This window comes from Panthera uncia, chromosome B4 (assembly GCF_023721935.1).
Source record: "Panthera uncia isolate 11264 chromosome B4, Puncia_PCG_1.0, whole genome shotgun sequence".
Taxonomy (NCBI): domain Eukaryota; kingdom Metazoa; phylum Chordata; class Mammalia; order Carnivora; family Felidae; genus Panthera; species Panthera uncia.
This window is the reverse complement of record NC_064809.1, coordinates 35,078,052-35,100,417: the sequence shown is the minus strand read 5'-3', so window position 1 is coordinate 35,100,417 and position 22,366 is coordinate 35,078,052. Positions and strand designations below refer to the sequence as shown.

The 22,366-nt window shown below is 43.1% G+C and overlaps 1 protein-coding gene across 1 annotated transcript in view; it reads right to left on the bottom strand.

Annotated features, from left to right (window-relative positions):
* Nucleotides 1-22,366, bottom strand: part of CACNA2D4 (calcium voltage-gated channel auxiliary subunit alpha2delta 4) — a 112,605-nt gene that overhangs the window by 72,773 nt on the left and 17,466 nt on the right. The window contains exons 7-18 of the mRNA XM_049624840.1: nucleotides 15,637-15,697; nucleotides 14,828-14,978; nucleotides 13,011-13,085; nucleotides 12,012-12,101; nucleotides 11,789-11,902; nucleotides 11,234-11,312; nucleotides 9,618-9,751; nucleotides 7,739-7,816; nucleotides 6,870-6,950; nucleotides 6,220-6,294; nucleotides 3,023-3,109; nucleotides 2,394-2,465 (exon numbers count right to left, since the gene is read on the bottom strand). Of these exons, the coding sequence (XP_049480797.1) occupies nucleotides 2,394-2,465; nucleotides 3,023-3,109; nucleotides 6,220-6,294; nucleotides 6,870-6,950; nucleotides 7,739-7,816; nucleotides 9,618-9,751; nucleotides 11,234-11,312; nucleotides 11,789-11,902; nucleotides 12,012-12,101; nucleotides 13,011-13,085; nucleotides 14,828-14,978; nucleotides 15,637-15,697 (1,097 nt within the window). The remainder of the gene's footprint in view (nucleotides 1-2,393; nucleotides 2,466-3,022; nucleotides 3,110-6,219; nucleotides 6,295-6,869; nucleotides 6,951-7,738; nucleotides 7,817-9,617; nucleotides 9,752-11,233; nucleotides 11,313-11,788; nucleotides 11,903-12,011; nucleotides 12,102-13,010; nucleotides 13,086-14,827; nucleotides 14,979-15,636; nucleotides 15,698-22,366) is intronic.

The following is a 22,366-nucleotide window of genomic DNA, read 5'->3' as shown; positions in this document are numbered from 1 at the left end:
GAAAACAACAAAACAAACTACACCTGCCAGAAGGATGGCTTGAATGATGACAGATATTCCCACAATGCTTTAAGAAAGCTTCCCTTGGCCTAGATATGAAGAGTGTTTCTAGTGAGGAACGAGTTTGTGAGGTGAGACACACCACTGAGCTGCGAGGGATGGGATAGAGTGGCAGGCGAGAAAACAATGGAACTGTCTGTGACTCTTAAAAAGAGAAGACACATTGGGCAGACAGAGCAATTGGTAGTGAAAAAAATGTAGCAACATCGCAGAGTGGCCTCATAATAGATCAGAGCAGCAGGAGGCTGGATACCACAGTAGTGGCCACATAGCAAAATGTCCTACACACACAGTGCAGGTGTGATGGCTTCTGAGCATGGAAGTAAAGAGATGAAAGATTAGAGTTGAGTTATGATATAATGAGGTGGAGGGAGAGGAGAAGACAATGAATTTTAAAGATGGAAACAGAATTCTAAAGAGACTCTTGGGAAGTCTTTAAGGCTGGAGAGTGAGTAGAGAATTCAGGGCTACTCCTACAAAAAAGCCTTAAACATTAGTGGTTAAGAGTGTGGGGTCTAGGGGTGCCTAAGTGGCTCAGTTGGTTAAGCATCTGACTCTTGAAATCAGCTCAGGTCACGATCCCAGGGTCGTGGAATCAAGCTCCATGTCGGGCTCCAGTCTGGGTGCGGAGCCTGCTTAAGATTCTCTCTCTCAATCTCTCTCTCTCTCTCTCTCTCTCTCTCTCTCTCAGAAAAAAAAAAGAGTGTGTGGTCTAGAATCAGACACATGAGGGCTTTGCAATTAATCATCTAGATGACTGGGCAAGTTTTTAGCCTCTCTAAATTTCCTCATCTATAAAATGGGGATAGGATAGTATATACTTCATAGGATTGTGAATGTTAAGTGAATACTTATAACGTGCTTAGTCGAGTTTCAAATAAATGTTAGCTACCACTATTAGTAGTAGTAGTAGTAAGGCATGAACACCTATGTGCTATGAAATGTGCATTATATTATGATCATGATCAGCATCACCCTACTTCATGTTAAAGCACCCACATGTCTGGAAGCTTTTGTTAAATAGCACATTTGACCTGGATGGTTTATTAGCAGCAATGAACACATTTCAAAGGGATGGGCAGAAATTTGAGGAGAAGTTCAGACTGTCTGGATCTGGTTAGAACTCTTGCTCAATTGGTGGCTTTGAGAAGTGTGAAGGCAGCATGAGAACATTGGGCACTGGGAGGAAAGAATAGAAGACACACTGTACCTACTTTGTAAGTCAGTCTGAATTAGATATAGTATAGCTATATTCCAATATATCTGGGAGTTGCTGTCTGCCATGTGCATGTTAAAATTTTCATTATAGCTACCTGAAATGTTTTGGTTGGGCTGGGCTAAGGAAGAGCTCCTTCATGCATGTAAGCAGGAGTCTGTTGGGATAAAGGTGGAGGTACATGGAATAAACCTTTACTCTTTTGGATCAGGAGAAAGAGCTGCTATAACTGGTGACATCATTGATATTGTCCAGTCTGCCTAAAGGAGGCTCTTCTCAGCCGAGAGCTTATAAAAAGCAGGCAACTGCCACAGAAATCAGATACTGGTCCCAGTGAAATTCAGCCCATGTGTCTAAAGGGAATGCAATGAATTGCTTTTCCTTTCCAATGCTTTCTTGTTTGGCTTCCATGGAGGTTTGTGTTTGTGGAAGAACTTGGGTCTAATTGTTGCAGACAGATGCCTGTGTTCTTTTAGCTGAGGCAGATGGGCAACAAGAGGAGGAGGTGGGGGTGGTTGTGAGGGAGGAGGTGACATTTGTAAATATGTCAAGGGACAATGAAAATTCACCACAAATGCAGTGGAACCTTTTAAATGAGAAGATGAAATGATCTTTTATAAATGATGTGTAGATCTGGGAAGACAGCAATGGCATCAGTGAGTGTATTGATTCTTGACTATCTGTGGTTACAGTTGATGAAAATCAGCTCTAAGGAGTGGCAATTATTTTCAACCTCTTCCCATATAACACGATTTCAAGAGTTGCTAACAATTTATAAAATTAACTGTCACTTTTCCCCTTTCCATAACAAACAACAAAAGAGCCAAATAGCAGGCAGCATCAGGAAGAAAAAAGCGTTGTAAATGCCTTGAGCTAAACCTACTGCTTCTCTTGGTAGTCTCCAAAGAACTGATCGTTTTGTGGCCTGATGTTTCTCTGGGGTTGATGCACATTTTGGATATACTCTCTAGTCAAGCCCCATAGACTACAGCAAGCACTCAAGACTTAAGCTCTAATTAAGCTAGGTCAAAGTCCCTTGTCACCTCCCCAAATCTCAATCAACTGGGAAGCTGCCTTCCTGGTACCAGACCCTGGTTCTTTCCTTCGAGCACCTTACCCCTTTGTCCAGTGGAACCTTCACGTCCATAGAGAGAGACCCTGTTTCCCCATTGATCATGGCTGTTCTCAGCTTCAAGAGGAAAGATAATGGTATTAGTTCCCTGGCTCACACTGGAGGGCGGAAGGCACTGAGCTTTATTGACCAGACTGGAGGTGATCCCTAGGAATAGTTTCAGTTCTTCCCTTTTTCCTTTAAGCAGAATACACAGGAGGGAACATAGACATGATTCTAGGTTCCACTCAGCTTATAGTTCCAGACATTCACCGAGATAATGCTCCCAAGTACACTAATGTATGAGAGAACATAGTGCCATATTACTGAGACACAATTTTTTCTGAATGAGCTATTGACCCCAAAAGTCAGAATTAAATACCACTGGAGCTCAGCCTCTGTGGTTTACAGACATGGCTCATTCGGCCTCAGCACCCTCTGGGATTCAGTAAGATACTGCTATGTTATTACAGTTGTTGGAAGAATTTTCCATTACAGAAACTGCTTCTGGTTTGGACTTGGAAAGCCTCCATGGGGAGGAACAGGGTGGTCTCAGAGCTCATGGCCCCACAGCTGGCCTGAGTACTGGCTGTAGAGCTACACCAGCTTCTATTTCTCCTACTTTCCCCACTCACGGTTTCAGCTCGGTCTTCCCACTCCACTTCAGAGAGATCCACGCTGTTGTAGTTAGGTTTGGGTTTGAGTTTCTTCCCGTCTCTGTACTGGAGTGGGCAGGTCATGAAGAAAGACATGAGGTTAAAACATAAGGCCCTGCTATAATGCCTTACAGATATATTCATAAAATCAAAGAATCTCAGTGATTCTTTAAAGGTTATCTGGGTCAACCTTCCAGCTGATGCAGCATTTCCCTTCCCAACATTTGTGACAGATGGTCTCACGGCCTCTGAGTGAGTATTTCCCATGATGAGGAGCTCCCTATTTTGTGAGTCAGCCTGTTTTGGTTTTGGACAGCTCTAAATCGTTAGAAAGCTCTTCCCCATACAGAGCTGAAATCTGGCTCCTTGTTACTTTTACCCATTGGTCTTATTCTTTCCCTGGAGCTGCACATAATGTTTTCCACCTGACAACTCTTAAGGTTTGGAAGGTGCTTGTTACTCCTGACTTCACTTCTATAAGCTAAACATTCTCAGGTTGTAGATCCCTCAGGTCCCTCTGAATATGCTCTACTTTGTCCATGTCATTCCCAAAATGAAGTGCCCAGGATGAAAGTCAATATTTTAGATGGGGTTCTGACCAGTGTAGTGTGGGTGTGACCTGTGTGGACCAAAATATTGTATGGCTTTGACTGCTGCCTCTGATTCTACTGGATTTTCAGGGCAGCTACACTGCCCTAATGGCCCAAATAGAGTTTTCAGTCAGTTAAGTGCCCTTGGCCTTCCTCACATGGTACACTGTTAAATTGCATCTTTTCAATATTATGCTTGAGCATTGAATATTTTGCAGAACTTTCCATGCATCCTAATATATTCATCTTGTTAGTTTCAGCCCATTGTTTATAATACTGCCTGAATACTAATTTCCTCCCTTAATGTATTATCCATACCTTCCAGACTTGGTGTCATCTGATTTCTATGTTTTCATCTTGTTGATTGAATTCTTGAATGGGACAAAGTCAAGGACAGGCAGATTCTACAGTGCCTAATAAAGACCTCCCTCCAGCTTGACATAGAGCCATTAATCAAGTCTTTGAATGTTGTTGTTTTTTGGCCCTGACTTCCATCTCTCCCTGCCACCCTCTCTCTGATACCAAGACAGATATTGTCAAGGTATCTGCTACTAGGTTGGCAGCACTTCCCAGGTTTAGTTTAATAATAGATCAAAAAAGGAAACAGGATGGTTTATTGTCAGGGTAAATTAAGAATTAATCAGAGGGTCTACTTTTAGCAGAATGGGGCCCCGAAGATGCTTAAAAGACTGAAGTCCCCTATCACTGTGTATCTTGCTTCTGCCAGTTTTTTCTTTTTTCAAGAAAGTGTCACCTTATTTCTGGGAGTTTTGCATGATAATGGCCCCAGTAGTATTCTTTCATTCTTCTCTTTTTCTCTGCATCCATGCTTGGATGATGCTTCTGTTCTTGGCCTTGGTGATGCCTGTGCTCATAGCAAACAGCACTGCCCTGCCATATTTTACACCAGATCTGTTTCTTTTGAGTAAGGTGCAATAGTCATCATTCATTTCTATTTTCTAATTCCTGATGATACGTGAAAGATCATCTTTAGCTCATTTTATTAAAACCACAGTTCTACTTTGTATAACTTGGAGCACATAACAGAGAGATTTCAGGCCAGAAGTATGGCTCTTGATCCACTTTCAGTTTATTACTAGGCAAATCCTCTATTATTTTTATTTTTTAACTTAACTGTTATTCTTCTTAATATCTACCACAAATTGATAGTGCTTTCCTTAGGAATCTCATTATGGTGGCTTTACATAATAATGTTTGTTATGTAATAATATTCTACATGCTATTTTTCTCTAATTTCATTTGTTTAAGTCTATTTGTGTATACTTTATTTCCTTAATTAGATATAACCTTCTGTTTATAGTATTCTCAGAGTGTTATAAGGTCAGGCACCCAGTAGGTCCACAATATTAATTGATTGGTTGAAGTCTTATATTCATCTAGATTATATAGATGGTGACCGATGAGTTTCTGACCATTGCCCTTCAATTTTACAAGTCAGCTCCATGACTGACATATTATTTTTTTTTTTCCTAGTGAATCATCTTATTGCCACTGGGAATGCTCCCTATAGAACCCACTGGTAGAGGTCAGTGACCCATTATGGGTTCAGATGCTTGCCCAGTAGAGTCTGAATTGGGAAGACAACATGGCTTCCAGTGTGCCCTGATCTCTACTATGAACTTCTATATGTTGCCTTAAATAGCTCAGTCAGTTGCTTTATGGACACTCAGTATCTATCTGAACCAAATTGGAATGGAATTTGGCTTAGAATGATTTCTTCAAGTGGTACCTGGGGCAGATGAGCCCCTTAGTAAGTTCTCACAAAGATGCTCTGCTTGGTATTGTCTTCAGCTGCCATTTCAATTTAGTGTGAGACTTTAAGGGGAAAGGGCTAAGGTTCCTGTAGGACTTAACTGCCTTCTTCCTACTTCCCTGAACAATCACACTGAAAGGTGGGGCCATTGTCATCAATAGCAGCCAAGTGCCCAGACCAGAGGCATCAGGGAGCCCCTAGCCCTGAAGGCAGAACTTTTAGATAGAATGATGCAACTTTTTTGGTCATCAGTTGTTCTGTTGAATGCATGTGAAAATGTTCCCAGCCCCATGCATCAGGATGGAGCAAGCTAGGAAGGAGGCAGGAGTGCTAAGGAACATATCATCCCAAGACAAACTCTGGGGAGCCTCAGCTTTACTGCCCCTCCCCCCCACCTCTCATGAGACTCTTCCCTTGCCATTTTTATTGTTAACTCAATGTTCACACCCCCTTGAGGAGGGGGCAGTCCCTGGAGTTCTGCTGATACCACTGTAAGACTCCAAGAGGAGTGTGGAGCAACTGAGGCAGTGACAGGAATGTAAGTGGAAGCTTGTCCTTCAGGGAAAACTGCACATTTCATTATATGCTTTCTGGACTGTTCATTAATCAGTTCACCTATTTTTTTGTTTTGTCTTTCCTGCTAGATTACAAACAGTTTGAAGACGGAAACCATGACTTAAATTTTTTTTCTTATATTATCCATTGGGTTCTTAAATGGAGCCCAATGTGTGTTCATTGTTTTAACTGATTTTATGAACTGTCCCCAAATCCCATATAGTTAAGATCCCAATGCAAGTAAGATCTGTACCTACCAGGGGTCGGAGGTCAGGATGTGAGAGAATGTAGCCATTGTTAGTGTTCAAAAAGGCATATCCATGCACTCCGAGCTGCCAAAACAACAGGGATTGAGGGGCGTCAGACCTGTTGTTTGGGCTGGAGAACTGGAGTTGGGTGAGGGTTGGATTGCAGGACTATTAAAGATGGCAGCTCACAGCAGTGAGTTTTTCAAATAAGAATATAACTGAGCCAGCGTCATGCTTCTAGCCATTGATTCTGAATTCCTTTCTAAGTTTTAGTGTTTGTAGCAGCCACAATAATGCATATCATTACTCAGCCTCTTCCCCATCACATGCTCTATCTAGGTGCTTTGATGATTTAATCTCATTTTTTCCCCAAACAGGACTGCATGGCATGGAGGAGCAGATTGAAAACTGAGGCACCAGGAAGGGAAAGAACTTTCTGAAGCCCACAGAGCAAGTCAGAGCTGGTGGTGACACAGGGTCCCAGAAATCCAAACCACTGCCACCAGGCTCAGTGCCTGCACTTCTCTGTGGGGTGGGATTGAGGGGCCCCATCCCAACTCTGGGCTTGGCTGCAATGCCTGCAGAAAGACTCCTGAGCCTGGTAGCACAGCCCCCAGGGAGCCTGTGACCCCCGACTCAGGCATCTGATCCAGGCTCACCTTGTACCGGGGTGCCAGTTTCATCAGCTCTCTCAGGGCCACATCAGAGCCCACCACACCCAGAAGAATGCCATGGGATCGCTGGAAAGAAAAATACCTGGTTCAGGGGGAGGCCAGGCTTCCCTGTGCACAGGGCTGGACTGGACCCTTGGCCTTCCCAGAACCTGGAAGATATAAGCCACTTCCTTATATGACCCTTCCTCTGCAGTTGGATTTTAGGCTGAGCTCTCTGGAATAAAAATCTAGAACCTACCGGAAGAGGCCCCAGGAGAAATCTCAGCTGCAGGGAAGATTAATTTCCAGTATTAATATTTAAATCATAATATTTAAAAGAAATACAAAGTTGAATAAAATATTAATTTTCATAGCAGAGGCTGAGTATCAGAATCTGAAGGACCATAATCTATGGATGCTTTGAATACACAAGGCCTATAAGGAAACATTTTCTGACCAGATAGAGGATGGAAGGTTCTAGAAAGTCCTTTACCAGAGGCCTTTACAAATTAGAGGCTGTCCAAACTGGTAGGCTAAGTGTTGTTTTGCCAGAAGGTTGGCAGGTGACTTTTCTAGCCTTATATCCTCAGGACAGTGGTCCCACGTGCAGAGAAATAAGACAACCCTAAAATGACTAAGCAGAATCAAGGGGTGAGTTTGGGAAGTATGGACCCCACTCCACCTCCCACCCTCACTCCCCTCCCAACCAAGAGATTCTGATATAAATGGTTGGGCAAAGGGCTTGGAATCTGAATATAAAACCCTTCTGAGGTGGTTCTGATGCCCATCCAATCAAGAACCATTGGTCTAATGATGCCAGCCAGGGACCCCAACTTTTAAAATCTGCTGGAACTTCTCAGAGAGCAGCCACTCACCGTTTCATTCTTCTTGCTGAAGACTGGCATGGCCACAGTGGTGAGGAGCATCAAGCTCTGTGCCTGTGAAGTGAATAACTGCCAGGGAGGAAAGAGCAAAGGACAGAGATCTCAGAGTCCATAGTGTGGAGGACCCACAGTCACCAATGTCAACTATCGCTGAAGTTGATAGTTGACATTCAACTATCGCTGAAGCCACCTTCGAACAGGAAGACGAAACCACAAGTGAGGTTCCCCTTCTCTGCAAAAGGAGAGCTGGCAGAAATGCTGAAGGAGAGAGGTAGGCTGGAGAGGGGACCAGGCCAGTGTCTCTTAGCAACGATAGTCCTAAACCAGGACAAGTGTCAAAACCCCAGAGCCCACAACCCAGCTCCCAAACATGCTCATGAAGTACTCTTGTCTTGGCCATGCCAATGGTGAGCATGAACCATGGAAGGGGCACATCACACACATGCCCAGAAATCTCTGCTATGGATCCAAATGACAGCCCAGGGCAGTTAAGAGGGAGAAGGACATTGACACAGAGCCACCCACAAACACAAGCACATGCATGAGGAAGCATAGCTCAAGGGCAGGCGTAGTTGTAGCTGACCTTAGGGTCATGGTGTAGTTGTAGCTGACCTCAGGGTCACTCCCAACACACATGGGACAGACCCACAACCTCTTCCTCACTCAGAACACCAGAGCCACATCATTCCACACCTCCCAAATGGCCCTCCTCTCTGACTGCCTCATCTCATTGTGCAGCCTCCTTCAGCCTCCTTGGAAGGGGCTCTGCACAAGCACCCCACTTTATCATGAAGATAGGTCCTCACAGGTGGCATGCACAGGTATGTTTAATATGTGTGATCTTCATCAGGATCAACCAAAGGAGGGTGCTGAGCCATGGAAGTCTATAGTATACTTTCTTGGAGAATGAATAACTTTTAAAAAATTGAATATATTTGACATATAATATTGTGTAAACTTATGGTGTTGCTTTGATACATTCACATATTGTCACATGATTGCCATTGTAGTGATGTTATTTACATTACATAATTATAGTAAGATATTATCTATATTCATTATACTATGCATAGATCATTAACCATCAAGTCTCTTCCCCTTCCTCATCTGATTTTTCACTTTAGAGTTTGGAAGTAAGGTTTTCTGAAAGTGAGTAGTTTCAGTTAACTAATGTTTTAGTAGCTACTGGAACCAGGAGGACCCTGGGGTTGACCAAGGGGATGCAAGAAGCTGCCTGGGTCCCTGATGACCAGGAAGCTCCTCATCAGCTCTGGGATGCCACCTCTAAAGTTCTTTTACATGAGAGAGAACTACACTTTTCTCTTATTTAAGCCACTATGTTCAGGTCTCTCTCAATCCCAGTCTGAGACTTTACCACTGAAGCAGGTGGCTATGTATGTGATATGATTTGAGAAGTGCCAGGAAGGTCCCTCTTGCCCCCACACATCTCATCTACTTTGGCTATCTATTCCTTTGTGTAAATCACTGCAACCCACAGGCAGTCTCTGAAAGTGCAGGAAGGGGAGCACCTGATGAAGCCATAGTATCTTGAATTACTGGTTGGCTACCTTTCTTCCTGAAACAGGTAGGAGAGAAGAACAATGAGGGAGGTGAGGACAATGGGAAGAAGGGAGGCACAAGTCTGGAGAAAAGGGGTTCTATCCATGGAGAATAGCCTTGGGCGTGTCTGCTCATGGGGTTTCTGGGCCTCTGGGGGTAGCATACAGACAATGGGTCTTCTAGTGGGCTGAAGGTATTCACCCCTTCATGCCATCTCCTGAGGAGGTGCTCTGCTCACCCCTCTCCTGACCCAGGAAGTTACCTATTACTCCCTGGGGCCCCTAACTCTGGAGCAGGGTCAGGCCCCCACCTTGCTGTCCATGTAGGCTTCTGTCCAGGTGATGTCATGGTCATGGTTGATGACCATGGGGCGGCTGAGCACGTGCAGGTACTCCATCACGTTCTCCTGTGCATCTGCCAGTGTGGAGATCTGTGTATAGTAGCCTGGCAGAGGAAAGGGTTGTGTGGTTATGAAAAGCTGGGGGTTCAACTTGGAATCACTCTGCAGGGCCCACAAATGCTCCCCAAGCTGCTCTCAGCTTACAGGTTGGGCTCTCATTGGGAGCTGCCCTGGGCCACAGGGAACTACTTCCCCCAAGGTTGTGTCCTTTCCCGCAGGCAGCTGGAGGCCAGTGGTGCTGCCTTAATCTGGGAGAACTGTGGGGGGACCTCTCAGTCCAGAAATGCCACAGGAGCAGCAGGGGCCTTGTGGCTCTTTTTCCCTCTCACGATTATGCCCTCCTCACTTCCTTACAGGGTCATCTCCCAAGAGCACCCCCTCCTGCAGGCAGCTCTGTATTTGGGTCCAGTCTAAGACAGTAGCTTGGTGTCCCCTAACCCCCCTATCTCTGACTACTGTCCTTCCTTGTTTACAGGGAGGGGTGCTATAGACTTTTGGTTGTAGCCACAGTGATATTTAAAAGAGCAAATGGCTTATAAGGCTCTGAATGCCTTAGTACATGTTTACCTGTCTGGTCTCATTGTGCATCACTCCCCACAAAACATTCATTCCACCCTCCAGAAAGTGAAACTGCTTTCCATTCCCAGCATGCTCTTATCTCAGACCCTTTGAACATGATCTTCACTCTCTCTGGAACACTCTTTAATGCTCTCTATGTTGGCTGACTCCTACCATTATCTATATCTCAGCATGGACACTTCTTCCTTTAGGAGGCCCTCCCTGCCACCTTCAAATGGGGGAAGTGCCTCTCCCATCACTCTCCCAGCCCCTGTAAGGTCTGTGCCCCTCTGCCCTTACAGTTTATATCACCACTGATGGCTGATTTGTCTGTTTGCTGTGCCGGACAGCAACAAGAGCAAGACTGAGTCCATCCTGACCACAATTTGGAAACTTTGCCAGGCACGACAGTACATTCTCAATAAACTTTGGTCGAATCAATAGGGACCAAGTTGGCATTGCACAGCCCAGATCTTTGGCTCTGGCCAGAGACAGATGAGGACTGCACCCAAAACATTATTCTAAAGAAAATGATGACCCTCTGCTTTGTCTAGAAGCAGAACCAGAGTAAATGGACTTAATCTGCAACAAGAGGAATGGAGGCTAGACATCAGAAAGAACTGACATTTAAACTGTGGGTCTCACCCCTGCATCACTCTGTCTGTATTATGATTCATACAGGCTTTATTTGAAGAGAGAATTTTCTCTTCTGCAAACACTGGACAGATGACCTCTCAGTTTCATTTCAGGTGACTTTATAAGTTAGAGTCCTGCAGGGGTAATCATGTATTTACTCAAGTTTTCCTGGGGCAATCTACATTTTGTCTAGCTTTTTCCAAGTTAGAAGGAGGGGCAGATACTGTTATCTTGACACAGTACCTCTGTAAGGCCCCAGTACAGGAGCCATGGCTCAGAACCTCCGACGACTGGGTGCAGGCTGCAAGCAGCTCTGCTCACACACCACCTACCTTTGTTGTTGCATGCAATCCACTTCATGCGGTCAGCAAAAGTCACTTCTCTTCCAATCAGATAAGTGAAAACTCGAACCTAATCCACAAGACACAGATGCACTCAGCAGACATAGATCCTGGCCATAAGTAGTGTTAATATTATTTATGTGAGTCTTGGATGTCAGGTCAAGCATTTTGCTGACTTTGAATTCTCCACTCTCATCCTTTTGACCAGAAAGGACCCTGAGGCCTAGGCAGCAATGGGACTTGCCAGGACCATGGTAATGTGAGCCAGGTATAGCGTGGAGGGTCACAGCCTGACAGTTTTCATCTGAACACCACATCTGGTCTCTCACCCAGAACTCTCTCTCACATGAGTCCTCTGTGCCTAGGGTCACCATAATTTTGGAACACCAATCTGGGACATTTACTAATGTGTCTAATGGAGCAGGACATTTGAACTCAGGGAAGGCCTGGTTTTTCTGGGCACCACTGGTTATCCTATGCAGGCAGTAAGAGAACGCTTCCCTTGGCCCCTTCCCCTGCCCCCTTGACCTCCACCAGAAGGGTAACCTTGCGGTCAGGCCAGTTGTACTTCTCAAATACTGGCTCATAGTCTTCCACAGCCCCATCGGTGATCAGCATGATGGCCTGGTTGCAGAGGCTTCCTTGCCGGGCCTCTTGGAACTGTGTGGGGAAAGGACAGGTAACATGACTGCAGCCCAACTGTCCCCCCCACACCTCCACCCCGTCTCCTAACCCTTTACTCTTCTGGAGCTTCACCAGGTGTCGGTACCTGCTTCAGGATCTGGAAGGCTTCAGTCAAGGCTTGGTTCACGACCCCCACACCCTTGACCATCAGCTCATCTACCAGCTGTTTGAAATGCTATCATGGGTAAGAAATTAGAGGAGAGTCAGTGGATTGATGGCCAAGGAACCTTCATCTGTGGTCTTAATTTCAGAGGCTGTTTAGAGCTATTTGCCCAGAACATGACTACAGGATCCATCTCTTCATGATCCAGCTAATTTCATGGCTGGACCCTACAACAGATGTTTCTTAAATGCCCCCAAGATAAACAGAAAGAGTGCAAGTGGCTAGGTGCAAACACATCTCCACTACTGGAAGGAAATGCCAAGTGTGAGCCCATCCAGAGCAGGGAGGACAGTTCAGGCAGACCTGCTGGGAACCAATGCCCAGATCCCCAGCATCCTCAGCACCCAGACCTACATAACCCAATGGTGAGCATTTCACAGAAGAAACCATGGAGGCCGCCAGGGGCTCCAGTGTCCAACCCGAGGCTGGGATTCAAGAAGAAGCCAAACTCAAATTCTCCAGTCACAGAAAGAAGGATCTGTGACCTGCAAACTTTTCTTTTCAAAAAAGTTACCACATCCTCTCCTCCTTGGCCTTTGAGAAAGACTCAATCCAATGGGTTTGAACTTCTTTTCCTTTTGGGGAAGTTCTTCATGAGGACTGATACAGTGGAAAGACCCACAGAGGAGGCAAAGAGGGAAACTGAGTCATGGATAATCCACAGAGTGAAAAAGCAGTTCTGAATAAGTGAGATTTCCTTTGGATGGGAGGTCTCTCTTTGCTCACTATTCTGATAAGCAGGCAGCATATTTATGAGGCAATTTCTTGGGGGTATTTACATGGGTAACTGCTTTTCCCTCTTTCCAAGTGCCATGGAATAAGTAAAGGGGGCCGTCAGGAAGTCTGTTCAGGTGACTGCCTACCATCCTAATCAAGCAGGGGTTCAGAAGCATCAGGCACTCACCTATGGTGGACACTCACCTCACGATTGTCCCGATCTGCCTGGACAAGGATCCCTTTAAAACAAGGCTCGATGTAATGGATGTAGTCACTGTACTGTAGTTGCAGAGGGCAGAGGGGACAGAACAGATAGGATCAGTTTGGAAGCTCAGGAAACTCACAGGCTAACTTGGCACCTGTGTAATATTATCTTGGAGTACCCTATGCTTCTGGCAGTTTTCCTGAGTAGAGAGAAGGGGGTACAGAGAACAGTGGGGCTTTAACTTTAAAAATTCTCCTCAAATCCTGGTCTTGGTCTCCTCAGGTGGCTGAGTGATGTCCATCTCCTAGAATACACAGAGAACCTGAAGGCACTGAGAGAATTCCTTTGGTCTCCACCCTTAGGACAAGACAAAGTGCCTTCCACAAGAATCCCAGAGCCTTCTAGTTCTTCTATGTTCTGACCCCTCCCCAATGCCTGGGTATAGGGATTAGGAACTGAATTCTTTTACCTTTTGTCTTGCATTTATGATCAAGATCCTCTAGCTGTCAACAGGGAATGGGAAGGGGGGAAATGAATTACTACTGCCCTCTTTTTCTTAATCTCTCCATTTCCCTATAGTTAGAATTCAAATCTTGAAGATGTCTTTAATCTACTTCTGTTTAAATACAAGAGGGAGAGAAAGGGAGATGATGGTGACATGGTGGTAGGAGTGCAGGCAGGTTCTAGGGCAAGTGCTGGGGTGTTCTTGGGGAATGTAGGGAACAAATGTTTCTCCTGCCTCTCCTCCCCAAAAGCAGGAGAAGGGTTGGGAGAGAGGTGGGGCAGGCTCTGCAGGAGGAGCACACTCCCACTCTTGTGGAGGACTGAGGCCTGTCCTTGTAACTGTCCTGTCACTGCTGCAGGTCATGTCTAGGGATGGAAAGGTGGTGGAGTTGGGGAGGGTGAGGTCCAGGGGTGGTGTGGGTGGGTAAATGATGCAGGCCTCAGGGGAGCAATTCAGAGATGGGGGAGGGGCCCTTCTTATGCCTCCAGGATGAACATTTTGAAGTTAGACCATTTTGCCTTGGTATTTCTTTACTAGATATATAAATTCCATTGAAGACAAGCATTTTCAGCAATGTGACAGGATGATGGGGAAAGCTTTGGATCAGGTAGCCTTCAAATTGATGCCCCCAAGGTGGCAGTCAACTCTGCCTCCTTGGAGGGCTGAACTGGTCTGCTCTTTCATTGCATTGAAAGCATTCTTCTGACTTGTTATCTTCACATTTCTTTCTGCTTCATCCCTCTCCTTCATTATTTTTCTAGGTCAGGAAGACCTATCCTGTCTAGAGCTATCCTCAGGAAGATTTGCCATGCAAGCAGGACCAAGGTCTGCTGGTCCCTTTCTAGCTCCCACTACCTACATTCCCCTTCTCCTAATGTCTGGATTTGGTGGGATGAAGGAGATGGGGGACTGGGAATGTAAAAAGCAAGAGCGCAGGGCTCACTCATCCTAAGCATAATGGAGAGGCTGTTCCAGTGATGGGTACCAGTCAAGAGCACATGGATGGGGGTGAGTTAAGTATCTGCTCAGGGCAAGTGTCTCTTAATTTTTATTCTCAGACTCATCTGAGAAATTGATGAAATCTGTGGAATCATAAAAGTGGATGCACACATTTTACACACAATTTCAGAAACTCTGTGGATCGCTTAAAGCCCATCCTTGGTCCAGCTTAGGTTAGAAGCCCCAGCTTCAGAGAAGAGAATCATTCTACAGTGCGAAGCATCAAGTGATTGTACGTATAGGTCATTCTAGTGCAGGCAGAAAGGGTTTTTTTCTGGGGAGAGCTATTCTAGAATAGGAAGGCACATTTACCGCAATGATATTAACAAAATCATTCTCCCCCAGTGTGTCCAAGATGGTGGAGATGGTGTGCTTGGCGATAGTCATCCGCAGCCCCTTCATGCTGCCACTCGTATCCACTACAATCACTATGTCCTTGGGAGAAGTAGCAGCTTGTATATACCTTTAACAGAAAGAAAGCACAGGCCAATAATGGGAAAACTAAAGCCAGAACAGCCACCCAACTGAATCTCTTGTTATTTCTATTCAGATTGTGGCCCAGGTGTACCCAAGGTTCAGGGCAATGATCCATCAATGCTAGCTTTTTTCATGTCCCATAACCACCCAGCACAGTTCTAAAGCCATTTTGGGGTCAAAAGTTGGGACTGTGCTCATCTAATGGACCTATCAGGTGGGAAGAAGGTTCAGTCCCGGTGGTAACCCTTGTCCTTTTTGTTTTGGACCAGCCAGGGTCCTGGAGGGACAGGCAGCAGGAAGGGAGAAAGCTGGATTTCACCCTCAGATTCCATTACAAATCTGCCAGAGGAGGGGTGTGAAGGGAGGGGAGAGTCTGGCAGAGGGTTGATTTGGAGACAGCTCAATGTGCTGGAAGGAGGTTTGGGGTAAGAAAGACAAATGTGATGAGTCCTAGAGCAAGGACAGCTGCAGAGAAGGGAAATACAGCTGGCAACTCTTCCTGCTTTTGCATTGGGTTCGGGTTCTACACACCTGAGGCCCTTGGCTGGTGGTGGGGGTAGGGCAGTGACTGGAGGAGAACTGGGCAGACCCAAAGGTTATATGAGAGATACCAGCACCAGACACCGTTCCCCTGGAGCTCTTACCAGCCACGATTTCTGCAGTCAAAGGCAATGACTCCATTCTCATCAGGCGTCCATTTGATACCTGGGGAAATAAGGGCTGGTTCTTTTACCAGCTCAATAAAGAGCACTCAGTAAAGAGCACAGAATGTCCAGTTTGGCCACCCCCAAGGCAGGGCCAGCAGTGGACCTGGACAGCAGGTGTGGGACCACTAGATCACACCCTGTAAACTGAGGCAGCAGGCAAGGAGGAAGGGCAACTTATGGAGGGATACCTACCACCAACACTGCCCAGACCCAGAGTTGGGGTTACTTTCACAGGCCCCCCAAAATGTGATACCTGGGACCCATTTGTGACTGAACCTCACATCAAGTTGTAGAAGGGGAAGCTTGAAGGAGGTATGACAGTTAACATCCACTACCATCAGCAAAACATGGACAGAGCGATAAACAGACAGGTACTCTGTTCTCTAGCTCACCCGCTTTACTCAGCTTAATTAAGATCGCTGGGAGAAGTGATTTGGCTATAAGACTGTAAGTTCCTTGAAGTCAGGGATTCCAGGGCCTAGTATAGTGTCTAACATAGTACCTAGCAGAGTTGATGCTCAATAAATGTTTGTTACTTGAATGAAAAATGAATGAATGAGTACGAAAGGTCTTACCTTGAGCACTCACAGAATGCTTTTGTCTTATTCATCTGATCAAAAACTTGGATAAATGTACACAAAGCACAGATAGCACTGACATGATCAATGATAGAATCTCTTTTGAAAGATTTTAATGGTTGGGAATAGTGAGTTCAAAATAAGGAGATTAAAAATAACAGGTGAAAGTGTAGTTGGTTATGTTTGGGCTACAAAAAAGGTTGTGTCAGTATCACGAATGTCTAGAAGCTCCAAGGGATCATCCTTTTCCATAACAGTTAGACTTCAGATGAGGTACACCCTCTGAAGCATTGCTTGTCTCAAAGGTAGGAGATGTTTTCAGTGATCATGCCCCCAAAACCAAACAAGTGAAAGCCAAGTTCCAAGAGTGAGAGGCAGGGGCCCAGGCAGCCAGGAGCCAAGGCCTGGAAGGAAGAAACAGGACCAGAGCATGGTGGGAGCTTGAGTAACAATGGCTCTTATGTAGACCTGAAGGCAGCTGTGAGAAGTAGGGTCTTCCAAAGGACACATTCCTATAGCAGCAGCACAGGTGTGGGGAATCTGATCCTTAGAACAATAATGAGGAGGAGAAACTGTGTCTAAGGTTCTCAGTTCTGAACCAAAACCTTGGAAGAGCGGTTTAGTGGTCCTGGTGGGGGTACCCTCAACTCCAAGAAGAAACAGAAGTGGTCCTCTTGGGGGGAAGCTTGACTCTTGAACTGGTGTGGTAAAGATTACCAAAAACACAAGAAACAGGCAGTGTGAGTGAGAGGCAGCAGAAGCAAGAACCATCAGCTGTATCCTCCCAAGGATTACAGGTGTTGAAACTACCAAATACAAAGTAGAAGATGGCTATGTTGGAGAAATCATCAGGAAGAATAAATAACAAGAAGTGATTAGGAACAAAGAAACAGCCTTAAGAATATGGAACATTTTTCTAAATGTTGAAAAAAATGTATAATGGATTATGCAGAGGTCTGCATAAGAGAAAATCCATGCATTTGAAAGATTCCCCCAGAGACTAGAATGAGAAGGTCTAATATATATCTGGCTGGGGCTGTAGAAAGAGAAAAGGGAGAGTGCGAGGAAAGAAAATGGTCACAGAACTGATGTTGGCAAATGCTCTAGGACTGAGAAACAGTCTGAATCCATAGATCTAGAAAGCACAGCATATCCCAAGCAGGATAAATAAGATATCCACATGTAGACACATAGTAGTGAAACTGCATAACTCCGAGGGCGAATACATACATACGTACATACATACATACATACCTTGAAAACAGCCAGAAAAGCGAGAATGCTTACAAAGGAACAGCAGTTAAATTGATAGCAGATTTTCACAACATCAATGGAAGTCAGAAAACAGTAGAAACACAGTTTTAAGGTGTTGAGAGAAAATAATTGCGAATTTAGAAATGCATTCCCAGCCAAACAATCATTAAAGAATACAACAGTTTTGATAGAGAACAACAGTGTTGTTTTCTGAAATCTGCTTGGGGGTTTCTAGTTCCTCTGTGCTATTTCTCAGGGGTGTGTCATCAAATGCAGGCTTAGTCACTCCTCTCCAAAAAAAAAAAAAAAAAAAAGACTTGGCCTTTTCTGTTTAAATGAGATGACAACAGGAAATGATTTGTGTAACTCCTAAGAACAAAAAAGGATGAATTAAAAAGCAAAACAAAAAAGTGGGGATAAAATAAAGCGGTTATAGATAAACAAAGCAGGAGCAATTTACCACCAAGAGACCCACCAGAAAGGAACTTCTGACATTTACTTCAAGAAGGAAAAGGATCTTGAAAAGACAGCTTGGGATGCATGAAGGAATGGTGGGCAAATAAAATAGTAAACAAAGAGTCCATTCCAAATAGGCATGTCTGTCTCAACAGCATAGTATCTAATTTGTGGGGATCAAAAAAGGGATATATTACATGACCATAGAATGGAAGCCAAGGTGGGAGAAGTGGATGTAAGCACGAGTCCTAAAGCTCTTTTGTGACTGGAGGAAGAGTAAAAATATTATTTACTTTTAACATCATGTGTTAAGTATGCCTGATAAAATTTCAGGGGTAATTACTAAAAGAAACAGAAGGATAAGTTCTAAACTGATAGAAAAATAGAGAAGTAATGAGAGAAGGAGATATTTATCAAAAATGCCAATCTCTGAAAAAGACAAACAAAGAGGAAAGAGGAAACATAAAAATAGAAGGACCAATAAAAATTTTAAGTATCATATAATAGCATGTTTACAAATTTCAATACAATAAATGTAAACAAGTTTAACTTGCCAACCAGTAAAAGACATTGTCAGTCTGGATAAAAATTGAAAAGCTATGAGCTATTTTCAAGACATATGATTAAAGGAAAATGACATAGATGGTTGGAAGTAAAAGGAGGTAAAAAATATGTATTACTCAAATACTAACCAAGAGCAAACTGGTATCACTCTGTGGATATGAGACAAAATAGATTTATAACAAAAAGTGTCAAAGGAGCTAAAGAGAGTCAAGCAGACATAAACAGCAAAGAAATAGAAAATTTAAACAATACAGTTAACAAGCTTGATTACCAACATATGCAGAATTTTTCATCCAACAATTAGAGCACACATATTCTTCTCAAGCACATATGGAATACTTATAAAGTTTGATGACGTACTTGATGGCATCTCAACTAACTTCACATAAATCAGTACCACATATGGCATGTTTTCTGAATGCAAATAAATTGAATTAGAAATTTATAATAAAAAGATAAGTATATATGGAGAAACAAGAACACTCTTGCACTGGTGGTGGGAATGCAAACTGGTGCAGCCACTCTGGAAAACAGTGTGGAGGTTCCTCAAAAAATTAAAAATAGATCTACCCTAGGACCCAATAGCACTGCTAGGAATTTACCTAAGGGATACAGGAGTACTGATGCATAGGGGCACTTGTACCCCAATGTTTATAGCAGCACTTTCAACAATAGCCAAATTATAGAAAGAGCCTAAATGTCCATCAACTGATGAATGGGTAAAGAAATTGTGGTTTATATACACAATGGAATACTACTTGGCAATGAGAAAGAATGAAATATGGCCTTTTGTAGCAACATGGATGGAAATGGAGAGTGTTATGCTAAGTGAAATAAGTCATACAGAGAAAGACAGATACCATATGTTTTCACTCATATGTGGATCCTGAGAAACTTAACAGAAGACCATGGGGGAGGGGAAGGAAAAAAAAAATTAGAGAGGGAGGGAGCCAAACCATAAGAGACTCTTAAAAACTGAGAACGATCTGAGGGTTGATGGGGGGTGGGAGGGAGGGGAGGGTGGGTGATGGGTACTGAGGAGGGCATATTTTGGGATGAGCACTGGGTGTTGTATGGAAACCAATTTGACAATAAATTTCATATTTAAAAAAGATAAGTATAAAATACTTACATATTTAGAAATTTTATAAATTAAAATAAATTTTATATTATATATATATATAGAGAGAGAATCCCAAATAAGCTCATGCTAAGTATGGAGCCTGACATGGAGCTTGATCCCATGATCCCATGATCATGACCTGAGCTGAAATTGAGAGTGGAATGCTCAACTGACTGAGCCACACAGGCACCCATATAATACGCTTTTAAATAACTAAAAGATCAAAGAATAAATCACAAGGAAATTTAACAATATTTAGAAGCAAATGATAATTTAAACTCTACCATGAAACCAAAAACACAGGCAATAACTTCTGTGTATGAGAGGACACAATCAATAGAGTGAAAAGAGAACCACAGAATGGAAGATATCTGCAAATTATTTATCTGATAAGAGGTTAATATCTACCAAATATAAAGAACTACAACTAAAGAACAACAAAAGCAAACAATCCAATTCAAAAATAGGCAAAGGACTTGAATAGACATTTTTCCAAAGAAGACACACAATGGCCAATAAGCAGGTGGGAAGATGCTCACCATCCCTAATCATTAAGAAAATGCAAATCAAAACCATGATGAAATACCACTCATATCCTTAAGATGGCTACTCTCAATTTTTTTTTTCACATGACAAGGATGGGGAGGAATTGGAACCCTTATGCACTTGGTAGAAATGTAAAATGGTATAGTTACTATGGAAAACAGTATGGATGTTCCTCCAAAAATTGAAAATAGAATTGCTATATGACCCAGGAATTCCACCTCTCAGGACATACCCAAAATAACCAAAAGCAGGGTCTCAAGCAGGTATTTGTACATCCCTGTTCATAGTAGCATTATCCACAATAGCTAAAATGTAGAAGCAGCAGCTCAAGTGTCCATCTTCAGATGAATGAGTAAATAAAATGTGATCTATCATACAATGAAATATTATTGAGCCTTATAAAAGATGGAGATTCTGACATATGTTACAACATGGATGAATCTGGAGGGCATTACACTAAGTTAAATAAGCCAGGCATAAAAAGACAAATATTGTAGGATTCCACTTATACAAGATACTTAGAGTAGTCAAATTCAGAGACATAGAAAGAAGAATGGTGGTTGCCAGAGGCTGAGAGGAAAAAGGGATGGTGAGTTATTTTTCAAATTGGTAGAGTTCCAATCTTGTAAGATGAAGACAGCTCTGGAGATGGATGGTGGTGATAGTTGCAAAATATTATGAATGTACTTAATGCCACTGAATCATACACTTAAAGGTAGGTAGGATGGACTAGTACAAATAATACTAAAATTTGTATGGAATGGCAAAAGACCCCCCAAATCGCCAAAGCAATCTTGAGAAAGAACAAGGCTGGAGGAATCAATTGCTTTGATTTCAAACTATACTACAAAGCTATAGTAACCAAAACAGTATGGCATCGACACAAAATAGACATATAGATCAATGGAATAGGACGGAGAGCCCAGAAATAAATTCACAATTATATAGTTAATTAATCTACAATAAAGGAAGCAAGAACATACAATGGGGAAAAGATGATTTCTTCAATAAATGGTGCTGGGAAAGCTGGACAGATAAGTGCAAAAGAATGAAGCCAGACCACTTTCTTACACCATATAAAAAAATAAACTCAAAATAAATTCAATACCTAAATGTAAGACCTAAAACCATAAAATTCCTAGAAGAAAACATAGGCAATAAGTTCGTCAGTCTTAACAATATTTTTTTGGATAGGTCTCCTCAGCAAGGCAACAAAAATAAAAATAAAACGGGACTATATCAGGACACCTGGGTGGTTCAGTTGGTTGAGTGTCCGACTCTTGATTTCAGCTCAGGTCATGATCCGAGGGTCATAGGATCAAGCTCCGCATTGGGCTCTGCACTGAGCATAGAGCCTACTTGAAATTCTCCCTCATCCTTTCCCTCTGCCCCTCTCTCCAACTTGGGCTCACCTGTGGTCCTTCTATCTCTAAAATAAAAAAAATAAGAATAAAAATGGGACTACATCAAACTAAAAAAAATTTTCAGTGAAGGAAATCATCAACAAAAGGCAACCTATTAAATGAGAGAAGATATTTGCAAGTGATATATAGTAAGGAGTTGATATCCAAAATATATCAAAAACACACATAAAATTCAACAACAAAAAAACCAACGTGATTAAAAAATGTGCAGAGGACTTGAACAGACATTTTTCCAAAGAGATGCCCAATAGACACATGAAAAGATGCTCAACATCACTAATCATCTGGTAAATGCAAATCAAAACCACAGTAAGATACCACCTCACATCTGCCAGAATAACCATTATCAAAAAGACAAGAAATAACAAGTGCTGGTAAGAATATGGAGAAAAGGGAACCCTTATGCACTCTTGGCAGGGAATGTAAATAGGTGCAGCTACTCTGGAAGACAGTATGGAGGCTCCTCAAAAAATTAAAAACAGGACTACCATACAATCCAGCAATTCCACATCTAGATACTTATTTGAAGAAAATAAAATGCTAATTTGAAAAGATATATGCACCCCTATTTTCATTGCAGCACTCTTCACAATAGTCAAGATATGGAAGCAACCCAAATGTCCATCAGTATATGAATGGATAATGAAGATGTGGTGTATATGTACAATAGGATAGTACTCAGCCATAAAAGGAATGAAATCTTGCCATTTGCAAAGACATGG